This window comes from Dendropsophus ebraccatus, chromosome 3 (genome assembly GCF_027789765.1).
Source record: "Dendropsophus ebraccatus isolate aDenEbr1 chromosome 3, aDenEbr1.pat, whole genome shotgun sequence".
NCBI classification, from domain to species: domain Eukaryota; kingdom Metazoa; phylum Chordata; class Amphibia; order Anura; family Hylidae; genus Dendropsophus; species Dendropsophus ebraccatus.
In genome coordinates, this window is record NC_091456.1 from 175675493 (window position 1) to 175702673 (window position 27181).

At 44.5% G+C, this 27181-nt stretch overlaps 1 protein-coding gene across 1 annotated transcript in view; it reads right to left on the reverse strand.

Moving 5' to 3' along the window:
* Positions 1–3175: 3175 nt before the first annotated feature.
* ALPK2 (alpha kinase 2) overlaps positions 3176–27181 on the reverse strand; it is a 72662-nt gene continuing 48656 nt past the window's right edge. Inside the window, exons 7-11 of the mRNA XM_069963186.1 lie at positions 26411–26685; positions 23195–23283; positions 13686–13903; positions 9264–9312; positions 3176–3930 (exon numbers count right to left, since the gene is read on the reverse strand). Of these exons, the coding sequence (XP_069819287.1) occupies positions 3717–3930; positions 9264–9312; positions 13686–13903; positions 23195–23283; positions 26411–26685 (845 nt within the window). The 3' untranslated portion in view covers positions 3176–3716. The remainder of the gene's footprint in view (positions 3931–9263; positions 9313–13685; positions 13904–23194; positions 23284–26410; positions 26686–27181) is intronic.

Consider the following 27181-nt stretch of genomic DNA (forward strand, 5'->3'; position numbering starts at 1 on the left):
TATCAGACATTGGGGGAGATTTATCAAACATGGTGTAAAGTGAAACTGGCTCAGTTGCCCCTAGCAACCAATCAGATTCCACCTTTCATTCCTCACAGACTCTTTGGAAAATGAAAGGTGGAATCTGATTGGTTGCTAGGGGCAACTGAGCCGGTTTCACTTTACACCATGTTTGATAAATCTCCCCCATTGACTGTCTATCTTAAAGGGTCCTCCTCTTTAGACAATCCTTACTTATTAAAAGAGTCACTTGACAGTAAACCAATCAAAATGTGCACAAGTTATGATCTATCCACAGAATAGGGAATAACTATGAGATCGAGAGGGTCCAACACCCTATGATCTTCAGAAGGGGAATCCCAAATGGAGCGGGGGTCTTGCATGCACGCCATTACTCTTTTATATCTTTAGATTAATGTAGTTTTTGGTTATCTTTACCTAATTCCTCTTGAATTTCAGGGTCCCCATACTCGAGATTGCAACAACCTCCTTGATCTCTTAGTTATGGCTTATCCTGTGGGTAGGGCATACTGTAGCTTTTCACGATGAGAAAATCCCTTTAATCTTTGTAACTGCACTCGATCCAGATGAGGAGAATAAGGGCCTTATTCCACGGGACGATTATTGTTCGCATAATCGTTAACGGCCGCTATTGCAAAGGACCTGAAATCGCTCACCCATTTACAAGGAACCATTATCGTTACCTATGATTGTTCTTGCGGTCGTCTTGTCGTCGCTATTGCGGTCGTCACTACCGCGAACGACCGAACAACGTCTTATTCGATGCGAACGATTTGTGAACGAGCGACGATAAAAATAGGTCCAGGTCTTATTAAACAATCAACGATTATCGTTTAGATTCTAACCACTTAACGATAATCTGAACGATAATCGTCCCTTGGAATAGGGCCCTAAGGCATTCCTGCTGGAATCAAAATCAAATCATGTCTGGCCTCCCAACTGTTGCAAAATTACAATTCCCATCATGCCGGGACAGCCAGGCATGATGGGAATTATAGTTTTGCAACAGGTGGAGGGCCACAGGTTTCCCATTCATTCTATAATTTTTTTCTATGACCTGAATATATCCTGTTAAAGCATCTAAATGTGGCTGTGGGCAGTCAGGACATGATGGGAGATGTAGTTTTGCAACAGCTGGAAACCAAAATATGGGGAACTCTGGTCTACAATTATAGCTCAAGTAGTAGCCAACGATCGGCTCACCAGTAGCCGAGGTGCCCTGGGGAAATAAAAACAATCCAAACAAGAAATCCCGGCACTTACTTTTTGCAATGAAGAAAGTTGTTATTTATTCACACATGTGGTCCGCTGCATGCGTTCCGACCGTGAGTTCTCATGGTCGGAACACATGCAGCGAACCACATGTGTGAATAAAACACAACCTTGTTCCTTGCAAAACGTGAGTGCCGGGATTTCTTGTTTGGACTACAATTATAGCTGTAAGCATTACAGATGAGTGAAACTTGAGCGTGTTCAGGTCCGTCTAAGCCCGAGTATGCAGCATTTGATTACCAGTGGCTGAAGAAGTTGGATGCAGCCCTAAGGCTGCCTCAAAAACATGGATACAGCCATAGGCCTATGGCTGTATCCATGTTTTCCAAGACTCCTTAGGGCTGCATCCAACTTCTCCAGCCACCGATAATCAAATGCTGTACACTCGGGCTTAGACGGACCTGAACACGCTCAAGTTTCACTCATCTATAGCAGACACCTATTCCAGGTATTATTTACCTCTGTAGAACCCATTTCCTTATCATCCGGAACATTCTGCAGCTACAGTGATTAGGTTGCCTAGCAACCACTTCACTTCCTGTCTGGGGGACCACCATTTTTTTTTCCCCACTGTCTTTCCATGCTACACAAACGTGATTTAATCATAAGGACTAAATTCACACCCTAAAATTATCGTATCGTATTTATGAGCAACGTAATTCAGCAATTCTCTGTCCACAACATTCACTACAATGGGGGATTCATCAGGAAATACAAATAACATTAGAACCAGGTCAACCCAGGACACGGCATTGTATGATAAATATCAGAATATTCTAATACCGGCTATAAATATACATTTTATAAAAGCAATATTACCTCTTATGTATAATAACACAAGGTAGCATGTTACACTGAGTAATAGGTAGGAGGGAGCTCTATGACTGCAGCACCAGGTATCAGGGAGCTCTATGACTGCAGCACCAGGTATCAGGGAGCTCTATGACTGCAGCACCAGGTATCAGGGAGCTCTATGACTGCAGCACCAGGTATCAGGGAGCTCTATGACTGCAGCACCAGGTATCAGGGAGCTCTATGACTGCAGCACCAGGTATCAGGGAGCTCTATGACTGCAGCACCAGGTATCAGGGAGCTCTATGACTGCAGCACCAGGTATCAGGGAGCTCTATGACTGCAGCACCAGGTATCAGGGAGCTCTATGACTGCAGCACCAGGTATCAGGGAGCTCTATGACTGCAGCACCAGGTATCAGGGAGCTCTATGACTGCAGCACCAGGTATCAGGGAGCTCTATGACTACAGCACCAGGTATCAGGGAGCTCTATTACTGCAGCACCAGGTATCAGGGAGCTCTATGACTGCAGCACCAGGTATCAGGGAGCTCTATTACTGCAGCACCAGGTATCAGGGAGCTCTATGACTGCAGCACCAGGTATCAGGGAGCTCTATGACTGCAGCACCAGGTATCAGGGAGCTCTATGACTGCAGCACCAGGTATCAGGGAGCTCTATGACAGCAGCACCAGGTATCAGGGAGCTCTATGACTACAGCACCAGGTATCAGGGAGCTCTATTACTGCAGCACCAGGTATCAGGGAGCTCTATGACTGCAGCACCAGGTATCAGGGAGCTCTATTACTGCAGCACCAGGTATCAGGGAGCTCTATGACTGCAGCACCAGGTATCAGGGAGCTCTATGACTGCAGCACCAGGTATCAGGGAGCTCTATGACTGCAGCACCAGGTAGGAGTGAGCTCTATGACTGCAGCACCAGGTATCAGGGAGCTCTAGGACTGCAGCACCAGGTATCAGGGAGCTCTAGGACTGCAGCACCAGGTATCAGGGAGCTCTAGGACTGCAGCACCAGGTATCAGGGAGCTCTATGACTACAGCACCAGGTATCAGGGAACTCTATGACTGCAGCACCAGGTATCAGGGAGCTCTATGACTGCAGCACCAGGTATCAGGGAGCTCTATTACTGCAGCACCAGGTATCAGGGAGCTCTATTACTGCAGACACAGATATAATGAAGCTATACCACTGCTGAGACAGGTATAAGGGAGCTCTATGACTGTAGAAACAGGTATAATGGAGCTCGATCACTGCAGAACAGGTATAATGGAGCTGTACTATTCTTCCTTGTATCTATAATTTTTCTCTATACCACCCAAGAAATATATATATTAACATGAAAAAATATGGAATTAGCAGTCACCCATCAACAATCTCACAGCCATACATCGGTGCCATACAGTCACTAGCCTAACGCAGCAATGTCTCCAGGGGCAGACATGTCCTTATTCTATATATGACACAGATCAGTGCATGATACTTCTACTAGTTGAGCAGACAGCACTACATCCATGCAGTTACTGCATAAGTGATTTATAAGTGTCCTCTCCATGGAAAGTCACGTAGTACAGGACAGTTCTGATGGACGGTGACGTCCGGGGACAGCTAATGCTATGTCTTCTTTGGTTTTGTGCTTTGGCGGTTTTTCCGAGAGCTGGACGGGATGGGCTGGGCCTTCTCTTTGACGGGATTTGGCTTCTTTTGCTTTGGAGGGTTAGGTCTTAAGGACGGTAAACCGAGTATTTCGCAATACTTGTTGCACTGGTGCAAGGCCTTGAATTGATCGATGAACGAGACAGAACAGTTTCCTTTAAATCCTTTGTATCTGGAACATAGAGAGAGAGAAGAATCTGGGTGAAAAAAGGTCCCGATTATAAGACAGAGTAGACCCTAATACAGAGTACCCCAACCCAAAACTGCAATTCTCATCATGCAAATAAGAATCCTATTAAGTTCTGCTCCTTCTGAACTTGGGAGTCCAGTGGGCGGGTCCTAATTAGTTATTGACAGTGAGTGCAGTAAGGTTAGGACCGCCCTCTGGACATATACTAACGTAACTTCTGATAGGTTGCTGCCCATGGTGAGACTAACAATTCCTACCATACTTGATATTATCTATTCAGTCTCTTTCCCCCAGTTCTGAGCTGCTGCTTTCTGCTAATGACACAAAAATCTGTGTTAGAACTTTTCTCTCTGTCTCCCCCTCCCGGCTGATGTGAACAGGTCCCTATCAGGCTGTATCTGCAACTTTGTAACGTCTTTGTAATGTTGGGTATTCTGAGGTTAAGTTGCTAATGAACTCACTGTGATTATCCCTCCCAGCATTACAAAGAAGCTACAATGTTGCAGATACAGCCTGCCAGGGACTTAATTACATCAGCTGTCTCAGAAGGGAGGGGGAAGGAGGGGGAGACAGAGAGAAAGGCTCACACACAGATTTTTGTATCTTCAGCAAAAATCTGAAGCTGAAAACTGGGGGAAGGAGACTGAATAGATAATAACAAGTATGGAAGGAATTACTCGTCTCACCATGGGCAGCAACATATAAAAGTTATGTTTGAGTGGAATATCCCTTTAAGGCCTCTGGCGGTAGCTTGGCAGCGGCCAGGAGGATTGTAGTTTTAAGTGTTGGTCAATTAAATTCCTTTTTACTTTACATAAACAAACGGATCATCAAAGCTTCAGCTGTAAAGCCTGTGGACAGATAACATCGTGTCTTACTGCTGCTGAATTCATTATCGGCCGCGTTCAGTCAGCGTTCATTAAACCGTCACCATAGGAGACTGGAGCATTCAGGGCTTCACAGCTGTGACTCATAATCCGCTCCCTAATAAATAGTCGGTAATTCTGAAGATTTTCTATCTGCAGCAATAATTGATGTGTTGAGTACATGACCTCTAACCTGCACTATGGCCCATGGCTTGCTTAAAGGGATTGCTCATTTTTTAATAAATACAGAGCTTTAGCTACTGTAATAATAGCATATATGATTAAGTGTATCAATATAGGATGTTGGACCTAGAGGGAGGATGCTGTGGTGGTATGGGATATACAGTACATCTGAATATTCACCTGCTATAATAATGTATTACATTACTCTCTGCTCCAGACATACTGAGCTCTATGCAGTCCTAAAGTAACAGGAAGCTGAATGCATTTATCCCATCACATTCAGCTTCCCGGAAGGGACAGATGTCACAGGGGTCTGGGGCTATGAGTTATGCAACAGACAACCCATATGATTTAGCCCTCCACCAAACTAGATTACCATTCTCAGTCTCATCATTCTCATTTACTTTTCCCTGGTTTACCCAGAATTGCTGACATTGACTCCTTTATTGTACTTCCTTAGACCACCAGGGATACTGATACTAACCTCTCTACTGTTCTAGACCACCAGGGATAGTGACATTAACCTCTTTACTGTCCTAGACCACCAGGGATACTGACATTAACTTCTTTACTGTCCCAGACTACCAGGGATACTGACATTAACCTCTTTACTGTCCTAGACCACCAGGTATACTGACATTAACCTCTTTACTGTCCTAGACCACCAGGGATACTGACATTAACTTCTTTACTGTCCCAGACTATCAGGGATACTGACATTAACCTCTTTACTGTCCTAGACCACCAGGGATAGTGACATTAACCTCTTTACTGTCCTAGACCACCAGGGATACTGACATTAACTTCTTTACTGTCCCAGACTACCAGGGATACTGACATTAACCTCTTTACTGTCCTAGACCACCAGGTATACTGACATTAACCTCTTTACTGTCCTAGACCACCAGGGATACTGACATTAACCTCTTTACTGTCCTAGACCACCAGGGATACTGACATGAACCTCTTTACTGTCCTAGACCACCAGGGATACTGACATTAGAGGGGTATTTACATCTTGACAAGATATGCCCTATCTACAGTATCCATAGGCATAACTAATAGATTGTGGTGTGTGGGTGTGGATGTTGGGTTAGCGTTTGTGACCATAACCTCCTTTCTGAACTTGATCACCAGGAATGCTTCTATTAACCACTTTTCTGTCCTAGACCACCAGGGATACTTATATAAACCTCTTTTCTATACTAAACCACCAGGAATGCTTAGATTAACCTCATCACTAACGAAGACCACCAGGGATACTTAAATTAACCTCTTTTCTGTCCTAGACTACCAGGGATACTTACATTAACTTCTTTGCTGATCTTAACCCCTTCACTTACCTAGACTACCAAAGATGCTTTCTTTAACAATTGTTTTGATCCTAGACCACCACAGATGCTTACATTAACCCATTCACTGACCAAGACCACCAGGGATGTTTACATTATCCTCCTTTCTGTCCTAGACCACAAGGGATGCTTTCATTATCCTCATTTCTGTCCTAGACTGCCAGGGATGCTTACATTAACCTTTTCACTTACCTAGACTACCAGGGATGTTTTCCTTAACTTCTTCACTGACCTAGACCACCAGGGATGCTTACATTTGTAGACTATCCTCATTTCTGTCCTAGACTGCCAGGGATGCTTACATTAACCTTTTCACTTACCTAGACTACCAGGGATGTTTTCCTTAACTTCTTCACTGACCTAGACCACCAGGGATGCTTACATTATCCTCTTTTTTGTCCTAGACTGCCTCTTTTCTGTTGTAATGTGATCTAAATCTAATTGAAATATCTTTTCTTATCCAGATCATGAAAAGAAGCCTGTCACAACATGAATGACCCCCCACCACCACCACCACCACCAGACCTCCACCGAGAATAACTTGTCAGAGAAGTTTTCTCCTATACAAGTTGCGAAGATTTGTAGAAATTCTCTCCCGTTAATGAACAGCTCGGAGAGTCACGATTTCCAGATTTAGAATGATACGGATCTGGGATTGTGGAAGTGAATATAACATCCTGACAGGGAGGATGAGAACATAATGAAAGAGCCGTCAGTGATGTCTCAATATAGACGTGAGATCTTTAGCAATGACTTACTCTCCTTACTGCAGGACTGGTAATAATGAGGAATATGAAGGAATTCTCCGGGATGGGATTACCTCTCTGTACCTTACTCTATCTGGGGACCTAGATTACCTGAGTCTGCTTTGTCTGCAGCAGCTGATACTCCGCCTGACAGTGCCCATTCTCTGCCATATGTAGACATTACCTGTCGGCTGCTCGGCTTTCTGCCCTCCTCTAAAGGTTATCCAGACATTATTCTTCCATCCCCATAGAGTATAATGAATTACGAGGAGCTAGAAATCACCGGACTGTATATTCGTTAACATCCAGAGGCAGAAATGACTTATTACATATAACACTGTACGGCGTTCAGTAGGTTTATCTTTAGGGAACAGTATATGTCGCCATTATCAGGGTTATTTTTCAGGGAGGAAAAGAGATCCATAACATCCTCTAATATAATAGCTCCTATGTAATACATAGCGGAGGATAACTACAGGTCCTCCATACTTTATACAGAAAGAGGTGTGGGCAATGTTATCTTAGCAGTGCACAGTATGGCAGTATTACGTGAGCACTGTATTGGGGTAAATGGCACTATTATTTTGTTACTGAATACTATTACGTGAGTACTGTTTTGCTATTATTATTAGGTATTATTTAGACCCTACATGCTGGTAATGTTTACGTACTGATGGAAACTGCAGGGTGGTACTGTTTAGGTAGTTTAGGCTGGTGCTATCTAGGCAATGTATAGTGGTGCGTGCAGGGTAGTACTGATTAAGGACTGCAGGTTGGTACTGATTAAGAACTGTAGGGTGGTACTCACTAAGGACTGAAGGTGGCACTGACTAAGAACTGCAGGGTGGTACTGATTAAGGACTGCAGGGTGGCACTGATTAAGGACTGCAGGGTGGCACTGACTTAGGACTGCAGGGTGGTACTGATTAAGGACTGCAGGGTGGCACTGACTTAGGACTGCAGGGTGGTACTGATTAAGGACTGCAGGGTGGCACTGACTTAGGACTGCAGGGTGGTACTGATTAAGGACTGCAGGGTGGCACTGATTAAGGACTGCAGGGTGGCACTGACTAAGGACTGCATGGTGGCACTGACTAAGGACTGCAGGGTGGCACTGACTAAGGACTGCAGGGTGGCACTGATTAAGGACTGCAGGGTGGCACTGATTAAGGACTGCAGGGTGGCACTGACTAAGGACTGCAGGGTGGCACTGATTAAGGACTGCAGGGTGGCACTGACTAAGGACTGCAGGGTGGCACTGATTAAGGACTGCAGGGTGGCACTGATTAAGGACTGCAGGGTGGTACTCACTAAGGACTGCAGGGTGGTACTGACTAAGGACTGCAGGGTGGTACTGATTAAGGACTGCAGGGTGGCACTGACTAAGGACTGCAGGGTGGCACTGACTAAGGACTGCAGGGTGGCACTGATTAAGGACTGCAGGGTGGCACTGACTAAGGACTACAGGCTGGTAGTGTTTAATCATGGTATGGTGGTACAATTTAAGGACTACAGGGTGGTACTGATTAGGCACTGTACAGTGGTACTGTATAGGCACTGCAGAGTGGTAAGGTTTAGCACTATACAGTTAAGGACTTCAAGGTTATATTGTTTAGGCACAGTAGGGGGTCACTGTTTAAGCACTATATGGTGGTACAGTGTAGGCATTGCAAGGTGGTACTCCTTAAGCACTGAATGGTGGTAAGGGGTACTCTGGCAACTCCCCCCCCCTCCCCCCGAACAGATTAAATTTAGGAAATTACAAATCTCTATAACTTTCTGACACCAGTTGATTTGAAAGAAAAAAAAAAAAATCTGGAGTACCTCACACTGAAGATTTGTGCTCTTCAGGCACTACAGTGGTATTTTAGCATTATGTGGTAGCATTATAAATAATTTTTTCTAGACTAGTATCAGAGATATGAGTGTAGACCTGATCCTTCAAGAAACCTCATAGCCAGAAGTCACACAGGGTGAGCTCAGGTACGCGAGGGGGCCGTGTTGTTGGGAAATAACATCTGATCACCCGCGCATCTGTGAAAGCCTCCGTTTATGCAAACCACCTACTGGCAACTTTTTGAACTTTTTATTTTTATTTTATTTAATAAATGGTGAGTACATCATAAATGACATGCTACCATGCAGAATGATTACCAGTCATTACTCACCCCTTGCCCATGGTTGCTATGCCAACATCTGTCAGCTTCATCCCGACACCTGCGGGGTAAACAGAGAAGGGGATTTTTAACAAATACCAACTATATTTTATCTATACTGTATTGTGTATTAATATACTGCCATGTGGTGTGCCCCTCCTGGGGGAGAGGTAATAAGCAAAGGGAACAGAGTGCACTACATTGCATTATACATAGTACAATATACTGTGCAATACTATCTGTCTATCTATCTATCTATCTATCTATCTATCTATCTATCTATCTATCTATCTATCTCCTATCTATCTATCTATCTATCTATCTATCTATCTATCTATCTATCTCCTATCCATCTATCTATCTATCTCCTATCTATCTATCTATCTATCTTCTATCTATCTATCTGTCTGTCTGTCTGTCTGTCTGTCTGTCTGTCTATCTATCTATCTATCTATCTATCTTCTATCTATCTTCTATCTATCTATCTTCTATCTATCTATCTACTATCTATCTATCATCTATCTATCTATCTACTATCTATCTATCATCTATCTATCTATCTATCTATCTATCTCCTATCTATCTATCTATCTATCTTCTATCTATCTATCTCCTATCTATCTCCTATCTATCTCCTATCTATCTATCTATCTATCTCCTATCTATCTATCTCCTATCTATCTATCTATCTATCTATCTATCTATTAATCTATCTATCTATCTATCTATCTATCTATCTATCTATCTATCTATCTCCTATCTATCTATCTATTATCTATCTATCTCCTATCTATCTATCTATCTATCTATCTATCTATCTATCTATCTATCTATCTATCTATCTATCAATAGGATAGTAGCAGCACTCCTTGTACCTCGATTTCCACAGGTGCCAGCAAGCTCGAACTTGACCACTGCTCTGCGTAAATACGTAATGGATAGCTCGCAGCACTCCACTTAAAATGTTAAACAAGTGTCTTTATTCCATGTTAAAACGTGAAATCAAAAGTTCAGCACAGCACAAATGACAACACGACGTTTCGGCGACTCATTCACCATTTTCAAGCGCTTGACATGTGTCAGCTGAGATGGTGTAAAGCTGCTGTTGTTGGCGTAAGGAAAGCATGTCCTCTGATGGAGGAATGTCAGAGAATTGTACTCTTCCATTCTTCCAGTACTTATCAGCTGCTGTATGTCCTGCAGGAAGTGGTGTATTCTTTCCAGTCTGACACAGTGCTCTCTGCAGCCACCTCTGTCCATGTCAGGAACTGTCCAGAGCAGCATCAAACCCCCATAGAAAACCTCTCCTGCTCTGGACAGTTCCTGACATGGACAGAGGTGGCAGCAGAGAGCACTGTGTCAGACTGGAAAGAATACCCTACTTCCTGTAGGACATACAGTTTGTTTGTTTTTTCAAGAGAAGTAAATAGAAGTAAATCTTCACTTTCACTTTCTGGCACCAGTTGATTTGAAATAATTTTTTTGGGTGAATTAGCCAATGATGTGGAGGTGTTTGTTAACCTTACTGGTAGCAAAAGGGATACCATAACATCATGCAGTGACATTCTAGTGAAAAGGTTTTCTATTGCTTGAAGAAGACCCTTTCAGCCACTGTATAGGGGTCGTAGATGCAAGCAGGTCCATAAACCACATTAAGTTTACTGCTTGTACCTGATCTGCCCAAATTTGGTTCCAGTGCTGATAAATACATGGCGGTCTGTGTAGCAGCACTGACAGAAGCAGAAGAGTCACAGATGGGGTGCAGCTGCACTGACAGGAGCAGAGGAGATAAGAACTCTCAATCTGGTAGTCGACTATGCGAACATTGTATGTCTCGCATCACTAGAAGGGTAATCAATCATAGCCCATTACTTTGAATTAAGGATGAGAGGCCAATACAAGATGTGGCCCAAGTTATGCCACTATAATATTAATTCTGATAGGGGCATTGTTTAATGTAGAGGACCCCTCTCTATATACCCTATTAGTGAATTCTGTGCTGTGGTGGAGAGCGACTATAAAGAGTGTCTCTTGGGCTGGAGCACCTGTCCTGTTCTACAGCTCATTGATGTAATGCACTGTTTCTCCTGTGGTGGCGCTGCAATGACATAGAAAAACTGCTGCTAGGTTTCCCCACAGATCTGAACCGACTGCTGGGAATGTGATTTGGGTTTTCATACACTTTTATCGGCATGGTGAATTATATGCTTACACTTTAATGGGTAAATCTCTTGACTTGTATTATACAGTCCTATTCTATCACCTCTTGTACTGATCTTCTGTCAGCCAGTGATGCCCATGTACATGGAGACATGAGGTTCATGATCTCCCCGTCTGGCAGGAGACCTAAACATTCAGTAATTTATGAAATTAATTCTGCTAGTTGCCTGTAATAGCAGACAGATGGCTGGACGGTTATGATGTGTCTGGTGCCAGTGGTTTCTTCGAGCTGATATCACAATGTTCCCCTGCTGTGAATATTATGTACGCACATCCTCTTTGCTGCCAGATCACTTGTCGCACTGAATAAAGTAATAAAAGTGCCAGTACATGCAGATTCCGAGGAATGAGAAAGAAAGCTGTCTGCATGGGGAGGAGGCATCAATGACTTATTTCAGTAGAAATTAAGTGTAATTCTTATAGAATGCAAGCTTTAAGGGGTACTCAAATGAACTGGTATATAGATTTGTAAATTACTTTTATGTAAAAAATCTCCAGTCTTCCAGTACTTATCAGCTGCTGTATGTCCTGCAGGAAGTGGTGTATTATTTCCAGTCTGACACAGTGCTCTCTACCTCTCTACTGCCACCTCTGTCCATGTCAGGAACTGTCCAGAGCAGTAGCAAATCCCCATAGAAAACCTCTCCTGCTCTGGACAGTTCCTGACATGGACAGAGGTGGCAGCAGAGAGCACTGTGTCAGACTGGATCTAAGAATACACCACTTCCTGCAGGACATACATTAGCTAATAAGTACTGGAACACTGGAAATTTTTAAATAGAAGTAAATTACAAATCTATATAACCTTTTTAAAATGTATTCTTTCAAAAGATTGTGAAGATGTAGTGACAAGGTCATTTTAGTGTACAACTTCCTCCATGGTGCACAGTATTCCTCCTTCTCTCCATTTCAGGTGGGCTGTTTGCCAGTAGTACATACAAAGGTACTTTTCCTTAGTTGTCTAGCCAATCACAGAAAAGCCCTTACTTCTTATGGCTATGCCATGACAAAGCACTGGTTAAAGTGCAGTGGACTGAATAAGCTGGCACTGTGTTGGGGGATGGTTTCAGGACGCTATTAAACATGGCATATGGTGGAAGAAGGACTTACTGGTCCACTGGTTATGTGGTGTCCCACCACGGGTGTTACTCTTCGCCAAAGCCTGTACTTATTGTAAGTGGTGATGAAGTAGTATTAACGTTTTGCCACAAGATGTCGCTATTGCATGTATATGTATATACTTAGTTGATGCACAGCTGTAGAACTGTAATGGTTATTGGTATTGGTATGTAGATCTGTAGACCAATGAGCAGGTTCTCTTCTTCTGTCCTATCACTTCTCTCTTTACTTCTTCTGTTTCTGGCGTCGCACTTCAACATATGGCAAGTGGCCAGCGGCACCTCCGCCATAACACCGCAGGGGGCATGCCACAGTTATACTAGGATCAATGTGAGCAAAAATAAAATAACACAAGGAAGGGTGTAACACTAAGCCCTAAGCGGTTGCAGTGATGAGAGGAACGCCTTGATTTACCTTTTGGGCACCATGTGGATCCATTGGAGGAGGCAGACAAACTTACAGAGTACAAAGTCCATGTTCTCCTCCTCCTCCTGCACGTTGCAGCAGCTAAGCCCCACCCCCAGTGATCTGTCTTTGTCTCTTTAACCTAATGGCCGAGACTTTAGAGCTTTTTTTTTTTCTGGGGTAAGGACTTTGGTAAAGTATGTGACAGATCACATAGTCTATTATATGGAGGGAAGCCAAATGAAATAATAGGAAATATTTTAATAACACATGTAATACAGACATGTTAGAGTTGGGGGGTCTGTTTAAAGTGACTGCAATTGATTTTCATAATGTTATGATCTGTGCTCCTCTGATTTTAACTATATACATTTTTGAGCTGTAGCTAAGGAGGTCATGTACTGCAGAGTATATTGCCACTATGTGAATATTAATATTAATAATAATAATTAATAATGAAGTAGTTATAGATTAATTTGATACATTTGAACATATTCACACATATAAAAATGAATAAATAAAATGCTGCAGTTTTCATTCCGTCCATTAGATGTCAGCACAACAGATATTCAGTCAAAGCATCTCGCTTTACAGTCTGTAGTAAATCTGAATGTTATTATCTCTATATTATTACAGTATATATTGATCAGGATACAGACATGATCAGGATCACATGTCACATGATCTCACCTTGCATATCGGTGACAAGCAGGTTCCCGTTGGTCCTCTCATATACCCAGTGCTGGAAGGTGCAGCACTTTTGTCCAGCTTCAGAATCTTTCCGTAATACATTGATCTCTTTCCCGTCTTTGATGGAATACTTCACAAAGTCTCCTATCAGCTCTTCCTCCACCGTGGCGTAGGGGATATTGTTGGCGGGACGATGGATGAGGAATATAGGGATTATTCTGGGGGGAAAAAACATATGGGGAGTTATTTGAAGGGATTTTACTCTTGTTCTCAGATGACTTCACAAGAGATTCTTACTGCTGTATCTTTTTGCACTATTATATGATCCTGTGATATTTATATGGAAAGTGAACCAGGCAATGGCTGTCATTATGGACTTCCCCTTTAAGAGCACCACACAGCCTGCTTGATAACTGATGAGTATTTGGCGCAAATCAAGTCACACCCACTTGTGTGTTCAATCCCTTTCCTGATCCTTCTATCCTTTCTCTTACTGAATGGGGTTTATATCTAGGGTTGTGCAGACCTGTAGACCTAAAGATACTCATCCACCTTCAAGGGGGAAGATTTATCAAACATGGTGTAAAGTGAGACTGGTCCAGTTGCCCCTAGCAACCAATCAGATTCCACCTTTTATTCCTCACAGACTCTTTGGAAAATGAAAGGTGGAATCTGATTGGTTGCTAGGGGCAACTGAGCCAGTTTCACTTTACACTATGTTTGATAAATCTCCCCCCTTGTACTAAAGTCAGTCGAACCGGCCTCCACCGGCAGGCTTGGCCAGCTCTCCACCAACCGTGCTGGATTTTTACCACCCAATACTTCTGTTCTTGAAGGAAGGAAGGAAGGAAGGCACACAGAGCAGTTTTGCTGCAGCTTATCCCTCCTTTCACCATAGGGAACACAGAGCAGTCTGGCGGCAGCTTATCACTCCCCTCACCATATGGGACACAGAGGTATCTAGCGGTGGCGGCCACCCCCCTCACCATAGGGGACACGGAGAGATCTAGCAGTGGCGGCCACCCCCCTCACCATAGGGGACACAGAGAGATCTAGCGGTGGCGGCCACCCCCCTTACCATAGGGGACACAGAGCAGTCTGGCGTTCATTTGCATGGGAAGATCAGGAGCGATATCTCTGAGCTGACAGTTTTGGAAAATGTATGGCCACCTTCAAGGGGTACTCCAGAGGGAAAAAATGTTTTTAAATCAACTGGTGTCAAAAAGGTATTCAGATTTGTATATTACTTCTTTAAAAAAAATAAAGTCTTCCAGTACTTATCAGTATGTATGTCATGCAGGAAGTGGTGTATTCTCTGTAGGAAGTGGTGTATTCTTTCCAGTCTGACACAGTGCTCTCTGCTGCCACCTCTGTCCATGTCAGGAACTGTCCAGAGCAGTAGAGGTTTTCTATGGGGATTTTCTGCTGCTCTGGACAGTTCCTGACATGGACAGAGTTGGCAGCAGAGAGCACTGTGTCAGACTGGATAGAATACACCACTTCCTGCAGGACATACAGCAGCTGGTAAGTACTGGAAGACTTGAAATTTTTAAATAGAAGTAATTTACAAATCTGTATAACTTTCTAAAACCTATTGATTACAATTTTATTTTTCAGGAGTATCCCCTTTAACATTTCTTAAATCTGAAGGTTTGTTACCATCGTACCCAGTCTAGTTAACCCTCTGTAAGCTAAATAAATTTCCTGCAGGGATGGATCTCCTCTCCTGTTTGCTATGATTTATCAATGGAGGTTGAATAGATGCTTGTGAATATAGTAGTAACAGCTGTGAGAAGCACTAGGTCTATGCACTGACTGCAGGAAACCGGTAAGGACGTAAAACAAAGGATATTACAGAGCCGCAGAATTTTTATTACACCACAAATAAGAATTATTTCCATGAAAGTGAATGTTTGCGCTGAAAGTCACGCTCGCTGCTGCATACTATGGCGCCCAGGTGATTGACAGCTCTCTATTCACAAGAGCCTGGCTGGATAGTTAGGGTTTTTGCTTTCTTTGTAGAATAATACAATGGCGTATAATTATATTTATGATTGTATTTTTTTTAATATGTTCCGGAAAATGAAATGAATAACAATCCCATGCTGCGGCTTATTCTATATAGAGATCCGAGAATCGGTGGCAGCAGTGTGACAACTGCGACACCTGCAGGATGCAAGAAGGTACTGCCCTCCGAGGTGTCTTCTACAGCCTTCTCCAACCTGTGGCTCTCCAGCTGTTGCAAAACTACAATTCCCATCATGCCCGGACAGCCTTTGGCTGTCCAGGCATGATGGGAGTTGTAGTTTTGCAACAGCTAGAGAGCCACAGGTGGTTGGGGAACACTGCTCTAGGATATTCTATTTGGACTTAAAGGGGCTGTTCACCAAACAATTTTTTTTTTCTTTTAAATCAACTGGTGCCAGAAAGTGCCAGAGATTTGTAATTTACTTCTATTAAAAAAATCTCATCTTCCAGTACCTATCAGCTGCTGTATGTCATGTATTCTTTTCAGTCTGGAGATTAGAAGAGGTTTTCTATGTGGATTTGCTGCTGCTCTGGACAGTTCCTGACATGGACAGAGGTGGCAGCAGAGAGCACTGTGTCACACTGGAAAAAATATGCCACTTCCTGCAGGACATACAGTAGTTAATAAGTACTGGAAGACTTAAGATTTCTAAATAGAAGTAATTTACAAATGGGAATAACTTTCTGACACCAGCTGATTTAAAAACCTTTTTCCCTCTGGACTACTTCTTTAAGGTGGCTATACATTCTCTAAAACTGCCAGCTGTTGGAGTACCCCTTTAAACCACTATTTAAACCCAATAGGAAGGTCCAGAGAATCCAGCAAGGGTACAGTAGTTGTCAGTCTTAATTCAATGCAAAGACGGGAAGGACTAATGATACAATACTAGAAACCTCATTGTTAGCCGACGGGTTTCTGGTACCTGTCAGCACCTTTAGTCATGGCCAAGTGAGTCAGAGTGTAGACAAGCATCAGAAATACTCAGGACAACGCTGGTTCTCTTGTTCTTTATGTAACATGTACTATGTCTATTTTGCCTTTTACACTCCTTTGGCCCCAAATTCATCAGGGATTGCAAATAGAGAACTAGGGCACTGCAGAACGTGGCTGCTAATAAAAGGAGCGGTTCTTATAATTGCTGTATGACCGTAAAGGGGGATGTGGTTTATACAACCACTGCTGTAGGCCCAGTATGTCCAGTTGTCAATGGTAGTGTTCGGTAGTGTTAAAGGGGTTGTCCGGCGAAAAAAATTATTCACAGAATAACACACATTAAAAAGTTATACAACTTTGTAATGTATGTTATGTCTGTGAATGGCCCCCTTCCCCGTGTTTCCCCCCACCCACGCTAGACCCGGAAGTGTGGTGCATTATACTCACCGCATGTCGTGTCGTCCACGGTCTCCGATCGTCAGCAGTGACGTCTTCTTCGTAAGTTCGGCGGATCTTCCCGAGTGCCGGCCGCCCTCTGCAGCGTCATCCGAAGCTCAGCCGCGATTGGCTGAGCATAACTGTGCTCAGCCAATCGCGGCTGAGCAGCTGATGACGTGGCCGCGTCATCAGCCGCTCAGCCGCGATTGGCTGAGCACAGTTATGCTCAGCCAATCGCGGCTGAGCGGCTGATGACGCGGCCACGTCATCAGCTGCTCAGCCGCGATTGGCTGAGCACAGTTATGCTCAGCCAATCGCGGCTGAGCTTCGGATGACGCTGCAGAGGGCGGCCAGCACTCGGGAAGATCCGCTGGCCTCCCGAAGAAGACGTCACTACTGAAGATCGGAGACCGTGGTCGGCACGTGACAGGTAATGTATAGCGCACCACACTTCCGGGTACACGGGTGGGGGTGGTGGGACACGGGGAAGGGGGCCATTCACAGACATAACATACATTACAAAGTTGTATAACTTTGTAATGTGTGTTATTCTGTGAATAATTTTTTTCGCCGGACAACCCCTTTAAGCCGATCTGTCAAAATGTTCATGTTCGGCAACGTTATCCAAACCCGAACGAGTGACGTTTGATTCCCTGCGGCTGCAGAAGTTGGATGCCGTCCTAGGGACTTTTTTAATAGAAGTAAATTTCAAATCTCTGGCACTTGCTGGGACCAGCCGATTTAAAAGAATTTTTTTTTTTTGTGAATTGCCACTTTAAGACACCTCCTGTCCCTTGCTTAACCCCATAGGCCTCCTATCCCAGCTAACCTGGTCATGCTGGGCCTTTGCTAGGTCGTCACCGCCTGCTCCATGCCCTTCCTTTCACTTACTGCAGATTTACCTACCACATCTGCTGGAAATTTGTTCCTAGAATCTACTCTTTCAGCAAAGTTAACTTTTCTTGTGTTCCCCTAATAACCTCAGATTGCATTCCCTTGTTCTTGTGCTGCGTTTCTTTACTCTTAAACTTCGTTAAGTCCTTTGAAAAGTATATAAAGGTTTCAATCATGTCCCCCCCTTTCCCTTCTTTCCTCCAGATTATACAGATTCAGATCAATTAGTCTTTCCTGATATGGTTTATGCCTCACACCCTCCACCATTTTTGTAGCCGTCTTTGGACCAGTTCTATTTTATCAATATCTGTGTGTAAATGAGGTCTTCAGAACTGGACACAGTATTCCAGATGTGATGTCACCAGAGCTCTATACAGCGGGATCACAATATCTCCCTCTTCCTACTGGTTATACCTCTAGCTATACAGCCCAGCATACCATTATATATATACAGCCCAGCATACCATTATTTATATATATATATATATATATATATATATATACAGCCCAGCATACCATTATATATATATATACGGCCCAGCATACCATTATATATACACAGCCCAGCATACCATTATATATATATATATATATATATATATATATATATATATATATACAGCTCAGCATACCATTATATATATTCAGCCCAGCATACCATTATATATATACAGCCCAGCATACCATTATATATACATATAAATATACAGCCCAGCATACCATTTTATATATATATATATATATATATATATATATATATATATATATATATACACACAGCCCAGCATACCATTATATATATACAGCCCAGCATACCATTATATATATACAGCCCAGCATACAATTAGCTTTCCCTACCACTTGGCTGCACTGGTGACTCATTGGGAGGTGTTAGAAATCACTATCCCTAAATCCTGCTCTCCTGAAACCTTTGTCAACACAAAAGTGCCGATATGATACTCAGCGGAAGGATTCCTCCTCCCCAAGTGCATTATTTTACACTTATAAACATTAAACTGCAGTTTCCATTGTTTGGACCACTTATCTAGTAATGTTAAATCATTCTTCATATTACTGACACCTCCAGGAATGTTAACCCTAGTTGATATCAATCTAGTTGGGGCTACTTTCTGTCCTCATAAAGGGGAACTATCACCAGGTTACATAAATGTAACCTGCTGATAGCCCCCTATTGCACATAGGGCACCAAGGAGGCAGGTATGTCTCTTACCTTCCTCCTCTGTGCTGTTCCCATGCTGTTATCAGTGTAATCCTCGGTCTGGAGCACCATTAAGAACACTGCCCTGCCCCCAGAGAACTGATCCGGCCCATTGGTGGGCCAGAGCAAATATCCATAGAAAACCTGCTCTGGACAGTTCCTGACATGGACAGGGGTGGCAGCAGAGAGCAGACTGCAAAGAATGCACCACTTCCTGCAGGACATAAAGCAGCTTATAAGTATTGGAAAACTTGATTAAAAAAAAAATAAAAATAAAAGTAAATTACAAATTTGTATAGCTTTTTGACACCAGTTGATTTGAAATAAAATTATCCCTTTAACTATCACACACAGGCTCTCTTTGCTACCTGTCTATCTGATCCTAGAACACTACTACGGTTGTCATGCAAATCTATTGGACAGGATATCAAATTATCTTCCATAATGAAGGGGACACACATTACTCGGCTACTAAATTACATATCAGTACTATCAGTACATATCCGTCATTATGGTAGGTTTCACCTCTTGATCTGTGCCATCTAAACGGAGACTCTAGCCTGCATATTCCCTGAGGAACCTATGTAAAAAAAGATCAAGAAACACGTCGGGTGGTGGGAAATAAAACAAAAACTATTATTATTATTATTATTATTATTCTAAAAAACTAACATGGATATGATACTATTTCACACCAGCAACCTTGACCCACAACTCAAATCTTTTATCAGTTTCTTTTTTCAGATACACTACCCTCCATGAACAGATTCCCCTGATATAAGAAGATTCGCCTCTTGTCCTCCACTAAAATGTCAGAAATGCATTCCAATGCTTCTCTGCAATTTCAAGTAGCTTCATGTGTCTGACGGACGGGCACAGGTGCGTATCCCACAGCCGAGTCACACACAGACTGAGTTTCATCCAACCTTTTCACGTCTGACATCTAAGAACAGCAAATCTTCCATGATCCCTTAGCACAAAAAAAAAAGAACACAAGTCCTTCCCCTGAAAAACAGGGAGTGAAAACAGGGCTACTGTATGCAAAGATCAAGGAGCCGCTGCCTTAAAGGGGTCTCCGATAAACTACTGAAGCTTCCCTCTGGAATCATTATTTGGCAGAGTCCTTTAGATCCCTTAGAGAGTCAATTTTGCAACCAGAAGCTTGCCGGGCAGCACAAATGTGAACGGGTTGGGTAGTGAGTAGAGATTTGTTTCAGGAAACATATACAGTATATATATATATATATGTTATCCAGATTTGTAAATGAATTCTATTTAAAAATCTCCATTCTTCCAGTACTTATTATCTGCTGTATGTTCTGCAGAGGGTGTTGTATTCTTTCCAGTCTGACACAGTGATCTCTGCTGCCACCTCTGTCCACGTCAGGAACTGTCCAGAACAGAAGAGCTTTTCTATGGGGAGTTGCTGCTGCTCTGGACAGTTCCTGATATGGACAGAGGTGGAAGCAGAGAGCACTGTGTCAGACTGGAAAGTATACACCACTTCCTGCAGGGCATACAGCATCTGATAAGTACTGGAAGACCTGAGATTTATAAATAGAAATAAATTACAAATCGGAATAACTTTCTGACACCAGTTGATTTAAAAACATTTCTCCCTCTGGAGTACCCCTTTAAGGTAGCCATACATTCTCTAAAACTGTCAGCTGTTGGAGTACCCCTTTAAACCACTATTGACACCCAACAGGAAGATCCAGAGGATCCAGCAAGGGTACAGAAGGGGTCAGTCGTTATTCAATGCAAAGATCGACGCACTAAAGATACAGTACAAGAGATCGCAGGTTTCTGATACCTGTCAGCACCTTTAGTCATGGCCATGTGAAGACAAGCACCAGAAATACACAGGATAATGCTGGTTCTGTCATAACGTTTATGTTCGGAAACATTATCCAAACCCGAACGTGTGCCGTTTGATTTCCTGGGGCTTCAGAAGTTAGATGCCACCCTAGGGAGTCCTGGAAAACATGTATACAGCCATAGGCCATAGGTTGTATCCATGTTTTCCTGGGCAGCATCCAACTTCTGCAGCCGAAGGGAATCAAACTCCACGCGTTCGGGTTTGTATAACATTGCAGAACACAATTTCGACAGATTGGCTCAACACTACTCTTTGGATGTTTGGAGTGTAAAAAGCCTTTCTGGCACCAGAGTTCATATAATAACAGCCTAATGGATCCATTTTTACAATTTATATACATATAAAAAAAAATGGGGGTGGGTCAGTGACAAAGGAGCCTTAGAATGGATCTGTGATTTCCTGAGCCAACTATGAAGCGGCTGCACAGGTAAAGAATCAGAGGTAATTATGTATTTCCCAGATTTTTTATTATCATGCAAATTAAAGCTCTGACACATTTCGTTGCTTTTTATGTGAACGTTCGGCTCAGAATAAATGCTTAAGAACAGTGAAAAATCAAAGGGATAAAAAAACAAAAACATGCAAATAAAAATCTGCCCCCCCCCCCCAGTGAGTTCGGTTATTTATAGAAGTCTAAAGCATTTACTTGGCACAAAATGTTTTATTTATGTGAAGCAAAGAGCTAAATGAACAGTAAAGTTTTTTTGGTTTTTTTTTTTTTTGGAAGCTTAAAGTGATTTTTTTTTTTTTGCAGAAATCAATAGTAGAGGCGATTTTAAGAAACTTTGTAATTGGGTTTATTAGCCGAAAAATGCATTTTTATCATGAGAAAGCTGTTTGAAGCTCTCCCCCCTGTCTTCATGGTTGTCTATGGAGAGAGGAAGGGTGGTGGGAGATGAGGCACCAAAACAGGACAACAAAGAGTTAATTTACAGCTACATCACCGGGCTATCTCCTCTGAAGTCAGCACTGACCTCTCTGACCTCTGAATACCAGCTTTCACACAGCTACCACTGTGTAATCCTTTGTTCTCTGCTCTCTGCTGCGACTAATCTTCCTCCTCCAGTAGAGCACTACGGTGTCAGAGCCCGCTCACTCTAGCGACTGACTCTAGCCATTTTTCATGTTTCTAATGTATTATGATCATAATGAGGCCCACTGACAAATGGGACCATAATCTAAATACTAGGCAGTAATATCCAAGACAAAGAAGAAAACTGGAGGGCACTCACCGTAATTTCATGCAGACTTTACTCCATACAAAAAATGTTAAAATTTCAGCAGGTTCATAGGTATCGGGCTCGGACACCAACCACTCATCAGCACAAGCTATTATAGCTGTTTCGCGCGCATGCGCGCTTCGTCAGATCTGACGTGCAGTCTGGTACTGCAAAGATTTTTCACAGTTGCTGTTCACTGGCCTTTGGGATCTTCTTTTCAGCTAACGTCACAACCTGGCTGGTTGACAGCCCGTTCAGCCAGTCAGTGATTGGGCTGGGACAGGCATTTTCCTCTGTGTCGTGACATCATCACAACCTGGGGGGAAAATGCCTTCTAGCGGGGTCCTGGAGCCGGTGGGGCAGCGCTTCACGGGCACAGGGAGAGGTAAGTAGTGCTTGGTTGTTATGTTACCCCCTGCCGGCTGACAATGTTTTAAAAATCGACTATTTTTAAAATCAAACTATTGTTCCCCTGGTCATCCAGAGCTGTGCTCGACCAATGAGAAATAAGCATTGTCGATCACCATAGCACGGCTCGGGCAACTGTTTGACTGCAGAAAGTAAGCTTTGCACTAAGGCCCAGAGATCAATATAAGTTCATTACGCCTCGAAATTTCATCAAATAATCATTACGTATCCTGCAGCGTTAATAACAGAACTGAATTCAGTTCTTGCCATTTATCTAGATGGGCCCCCTCGCTGTATAAGCCAAGCGTATCCCCACACCACAGATACCAATCCAGGGGAACGTGCAGAATCGTGCAGAATTCTACTTGTCAGCTCTTTTTCTGGAAGCAATTGGGCCTTATTGTTATTTTTGTACCGGCCAGCGCTCGGGAATACTTGGTTTGTAGACAAGCACTCTGTCAGTATAGTCAGGATTAGGGTATCACTTACTCTGGAACTTTCCCAAACTCCTCCAGCTGTTCGGCTTCTGCTGCATAGATCTTGGCATATTCCCGGGCGGTATTTTGTACATAACATTCCTGTAGAGCAGAGGAGCATATGGCATTTAATAAATGATTATAAATATATAGTAATCTACCAGTCAGGGATGGGGGAGGATTAGCTACACACATCAGGGGTGTATGCACACATCATTCTGACCTACAGCAAACTCTAACTTGTAATATACAGTACATTTGGCACAATTCGCACCACAAAAATGGCTTACATGCCCTGTGCCACCATTTTGGGGCTTCTTTGGCAAACAGGTGTGGCTTGGCAGAGAAGGGATTGTGGTTTAACTGCAGAAAATTTACCAAAACTTTTTTGTCGTATAAAAGTAGATGATCTGAACTTGGACCGCACACACTAAAATGGTGGCAAATTTATCAAAGACATGCCCAGGGCCAAAAGGGCCAAAAGGGTCAAAAGGATGGATCAGCCCACCAACAACCTCTGGATGGGAAGCATACACTGGCACTCTACTCCTGTACACTGAGTGGGGGGCATACACTGGCACTCTGCTCCTGTACACTGAGTGGGGGGGCATACACTGGCACTCTGCTCCTGTACACTGAGTGGGGGGGCATACACTGGCACTCTACTCCTGTACACTGAGTGGAGGGCATACACTGGCACTCTACTCCTGTACACTGAGTGGGGGGCATACACTGGCACTCTACTCCTGTACACTGAGCGGGAGGCATACACTGGCACTCTGCTCCTGTACACTGAGTGGAGGGCATACACTGGCACTCTGCTCCTGTACAATTAGTGGGGGGCATGCACTGGCACTCTGCTCCTGTACAATGAGTGGAGGGCATACACTGGCACTCTGCTCCTGTACAATGAGTGGGGGGCATACACTGGCACTCTGCTCCTGTACAATGAGTGGGGGGGCATACACTGGCACTCTACTCCTGTACACTGAGTGGAGGGCATACACTGGCACTCTACTCCTGTACACTGAGTGGGGGGCATACACTGGCACTCTGCTCCTGTACAATGAGTGGAGGGCATACACTGGCACTCTGCTCCTGTACACTGAGTGGGGGGCATACACTGGCACTCTGCTCCTGTACACTGAGCGGGAGGCATACACTGGCACTCTGCTCCTGTACACTGAGTGGAGGGCATACACTGGCACTCTGCTCCTGTACAATGAGTGGGGGGCATACACTGGCACTCTGCTCCTGTACACTGAGTGGAGGGCATACACTGGCACTCTGCTCCTGTACACTGAGTGGAGGGCATACACTGGCACTCTGCTCCTGTACAATGAGTGGGGGGCATACACTGGCACTCTGCTCCTGTACAATGAGTGGGGGGGCATACACTGGCACTCTACTCCTGTACACTGAGTGGAGGGCATACACTGGCACTCTACTCCTGTACACTGAGTGGGGGGCATACACTGGCACTCTGCTCCTGTACAATGAGTGGAGGGCATACACTGGCACTCTGCTCCTGTACACTGAGTGGGGGGCATACACTGGCACTCTGCTCCTGTACACTGAGCGGGAGGCATACACTGGCACTCTGCTCCTGTACACTGAGTGGAGGGCATACACTGGCACTCTGCTCCTGTACAATGAGTGGGGGGCATACACTGGCACTCTGCTCCTGTACAATGAGTGGGGGGCATGCACTGACACTCTGCTCCTGTACACTGAGTGGAGGGCATACACTGGCACTCTGCTCCTGTACAATGAGTGGGGGGCATGCACTGACACTCTGCTCCTGTACAATGAGTGGGGGGCATACACTGGCACTCTGCTCCTGTACAATGAGTGGGGGGCATACACTGGCACTCTGCACCTCGACACTGAGTGGGGGGCATACACTGGCACTTGGCACGTCTACACTGAGCGGAGGACATATACTGGCACTCTGCTCGTGTACACTGAGTGGGCGGCATACATTGGCACTCTGCACCTCGACACTGAGTGGGGGGCATACACTGGCACTTGGCACGTCTACACTGAGCGGGGGACATATACTGGCACTCTGCTCCTGTACGCTGAGTGGGGGACATACACTGGCACTCTACAGTGACTGGGGGGCATACACAGGCACTCTACAGTGACTGGGGGGCATACACTGGCACTCTACAGTGACTGGGGGGCATACACTGGCACTCTACAGTGACTGGGGGGCATACACAGGCACTCTACAGTGACTGGGGGGCATACACAGGCACTTGGCACCTCTACACTGAGTGGGGGCATATACTGGCACTCTGCTCTGTACACTGAGTGGGGGGCATACACTGGCACATCGCACCTCTACAGTGAGTGGAGGGCATACACTGGCACTCTACAATAAGTGGGGGGCATACACTGGCACTCTACAGTGAGCGGAGGGGCATACACTGGCTCTCTACAGTAAGTGGGGGGCATACACTGGCACTCTACAGTGAGTGGGGGAGCATACACTGGCACTCTACAGTGAGCGGGGGGAGGGCATACACTGGCACTCTACAGTAAGTGGGGGGCATACACTGGCACTCTACAGTGAGTGGGGGCATACACTGGCACTCTACAGTGAGTGGGGGGCATACACTGGCACGCTACAGTGAGTGGGGGGCATACACTGGCACTCTACAGTCAGAGGGGGGCACACGCTTGCACTCTACAGTGAGTGGGGGGCATACACTGGCACTCTACAGTGAGTGGGGGGCATACACTGGCACTCTACAGTCAGTGGGGGGCATACACTGGCACTCTACAGTGAGTGGGGGGCATACACTGGCACTCTACAGTGAGTGGGGGGGCATACACTGGCACTCTACAGTCAGTGGGGGGGCATACGCTGGTACTCTACAGTCAGTGGGGGGGCATACACTGGCACTCTACAGTGAGTGGGGGGCATACACTGGCACTCTACAGTGAGTGGGGGGCATACACTGGCACTCTACAGTGAGTGGGGGGCATACACTGGCACTCTACAGTGAGTGGGGGGGGCATACACTGGCACTCTACAGTGAGTGGGGGGGGCATACACTGGCACTCTACAGTGAGTGGGGGGCATACACTGGCACTCTACAGTCAGTGGGGGGGCATACACTGGCACTCTACAGTCAGTGGGGGGGCATACGCTGGTACTCTACAGTCAGTGGGGGGGGGGCATACACTGGCCCCCCACACTCTGCACAGCAATATCCATTACCTGGACAGCGAGCTTGTAGTTCTTCTGCACCAGTTCGTCGTTGTTCTTCGTCCCGTAGGCTATAGCATTGTGCACTTTGAGCACACACAAATGTCCAGGGTTAAAGACGGGGAACAATCCACACATGACTTTACTCCGGAAGGCTTTTCGGTGGACTCCTTCTCCAAAGTGCAGCTCTTCTGTAGCGATCCGCCCATGAAGATTTCCTCCAAAGTACATGTCAGTGATGAAGTCTTCTCTGAAGAGGAGCTGGTTAAACTCAATCTCCTCTCCACCTGGAAGGACAGAGTTATCAATCATGGACAATATATAGAAACTTCTGGAAATATCACAGCTCTCATCCATATTGTTCCTTGTGTCACGCCTTATTTTTGTTCTTTACGTTAGTCTTTATTATACTGTATATATTTTTCAGTGTGTAGTGTTTTCTCCCTTTATTACACCTATATTTTTTAATTATTATTAGATGGTTTATAAAATTAATATGCATCTATCCAACAGGTGGCAGACCAATGAGTCAGTACAACGGCACCCATACACAGAGAGGAGTGCCGGTAGCCCTGTACCCAGCAGAAAGTACAAGACTCCCGCCATCTTTCACTATGTATAGGTGTCTGTGCACCCTTCTGATCCGACCTTGCTCTGGACAGTTCCTGACATGGACAGAGGTGGCAGCAGAGAGCACTGTGTCAGACTGGAGAGAACACACCACTTCCTGCAGGGCATACAGCAGCTGCTAAGTACTGGAGATTTTTAAATAGAAGTAATTTA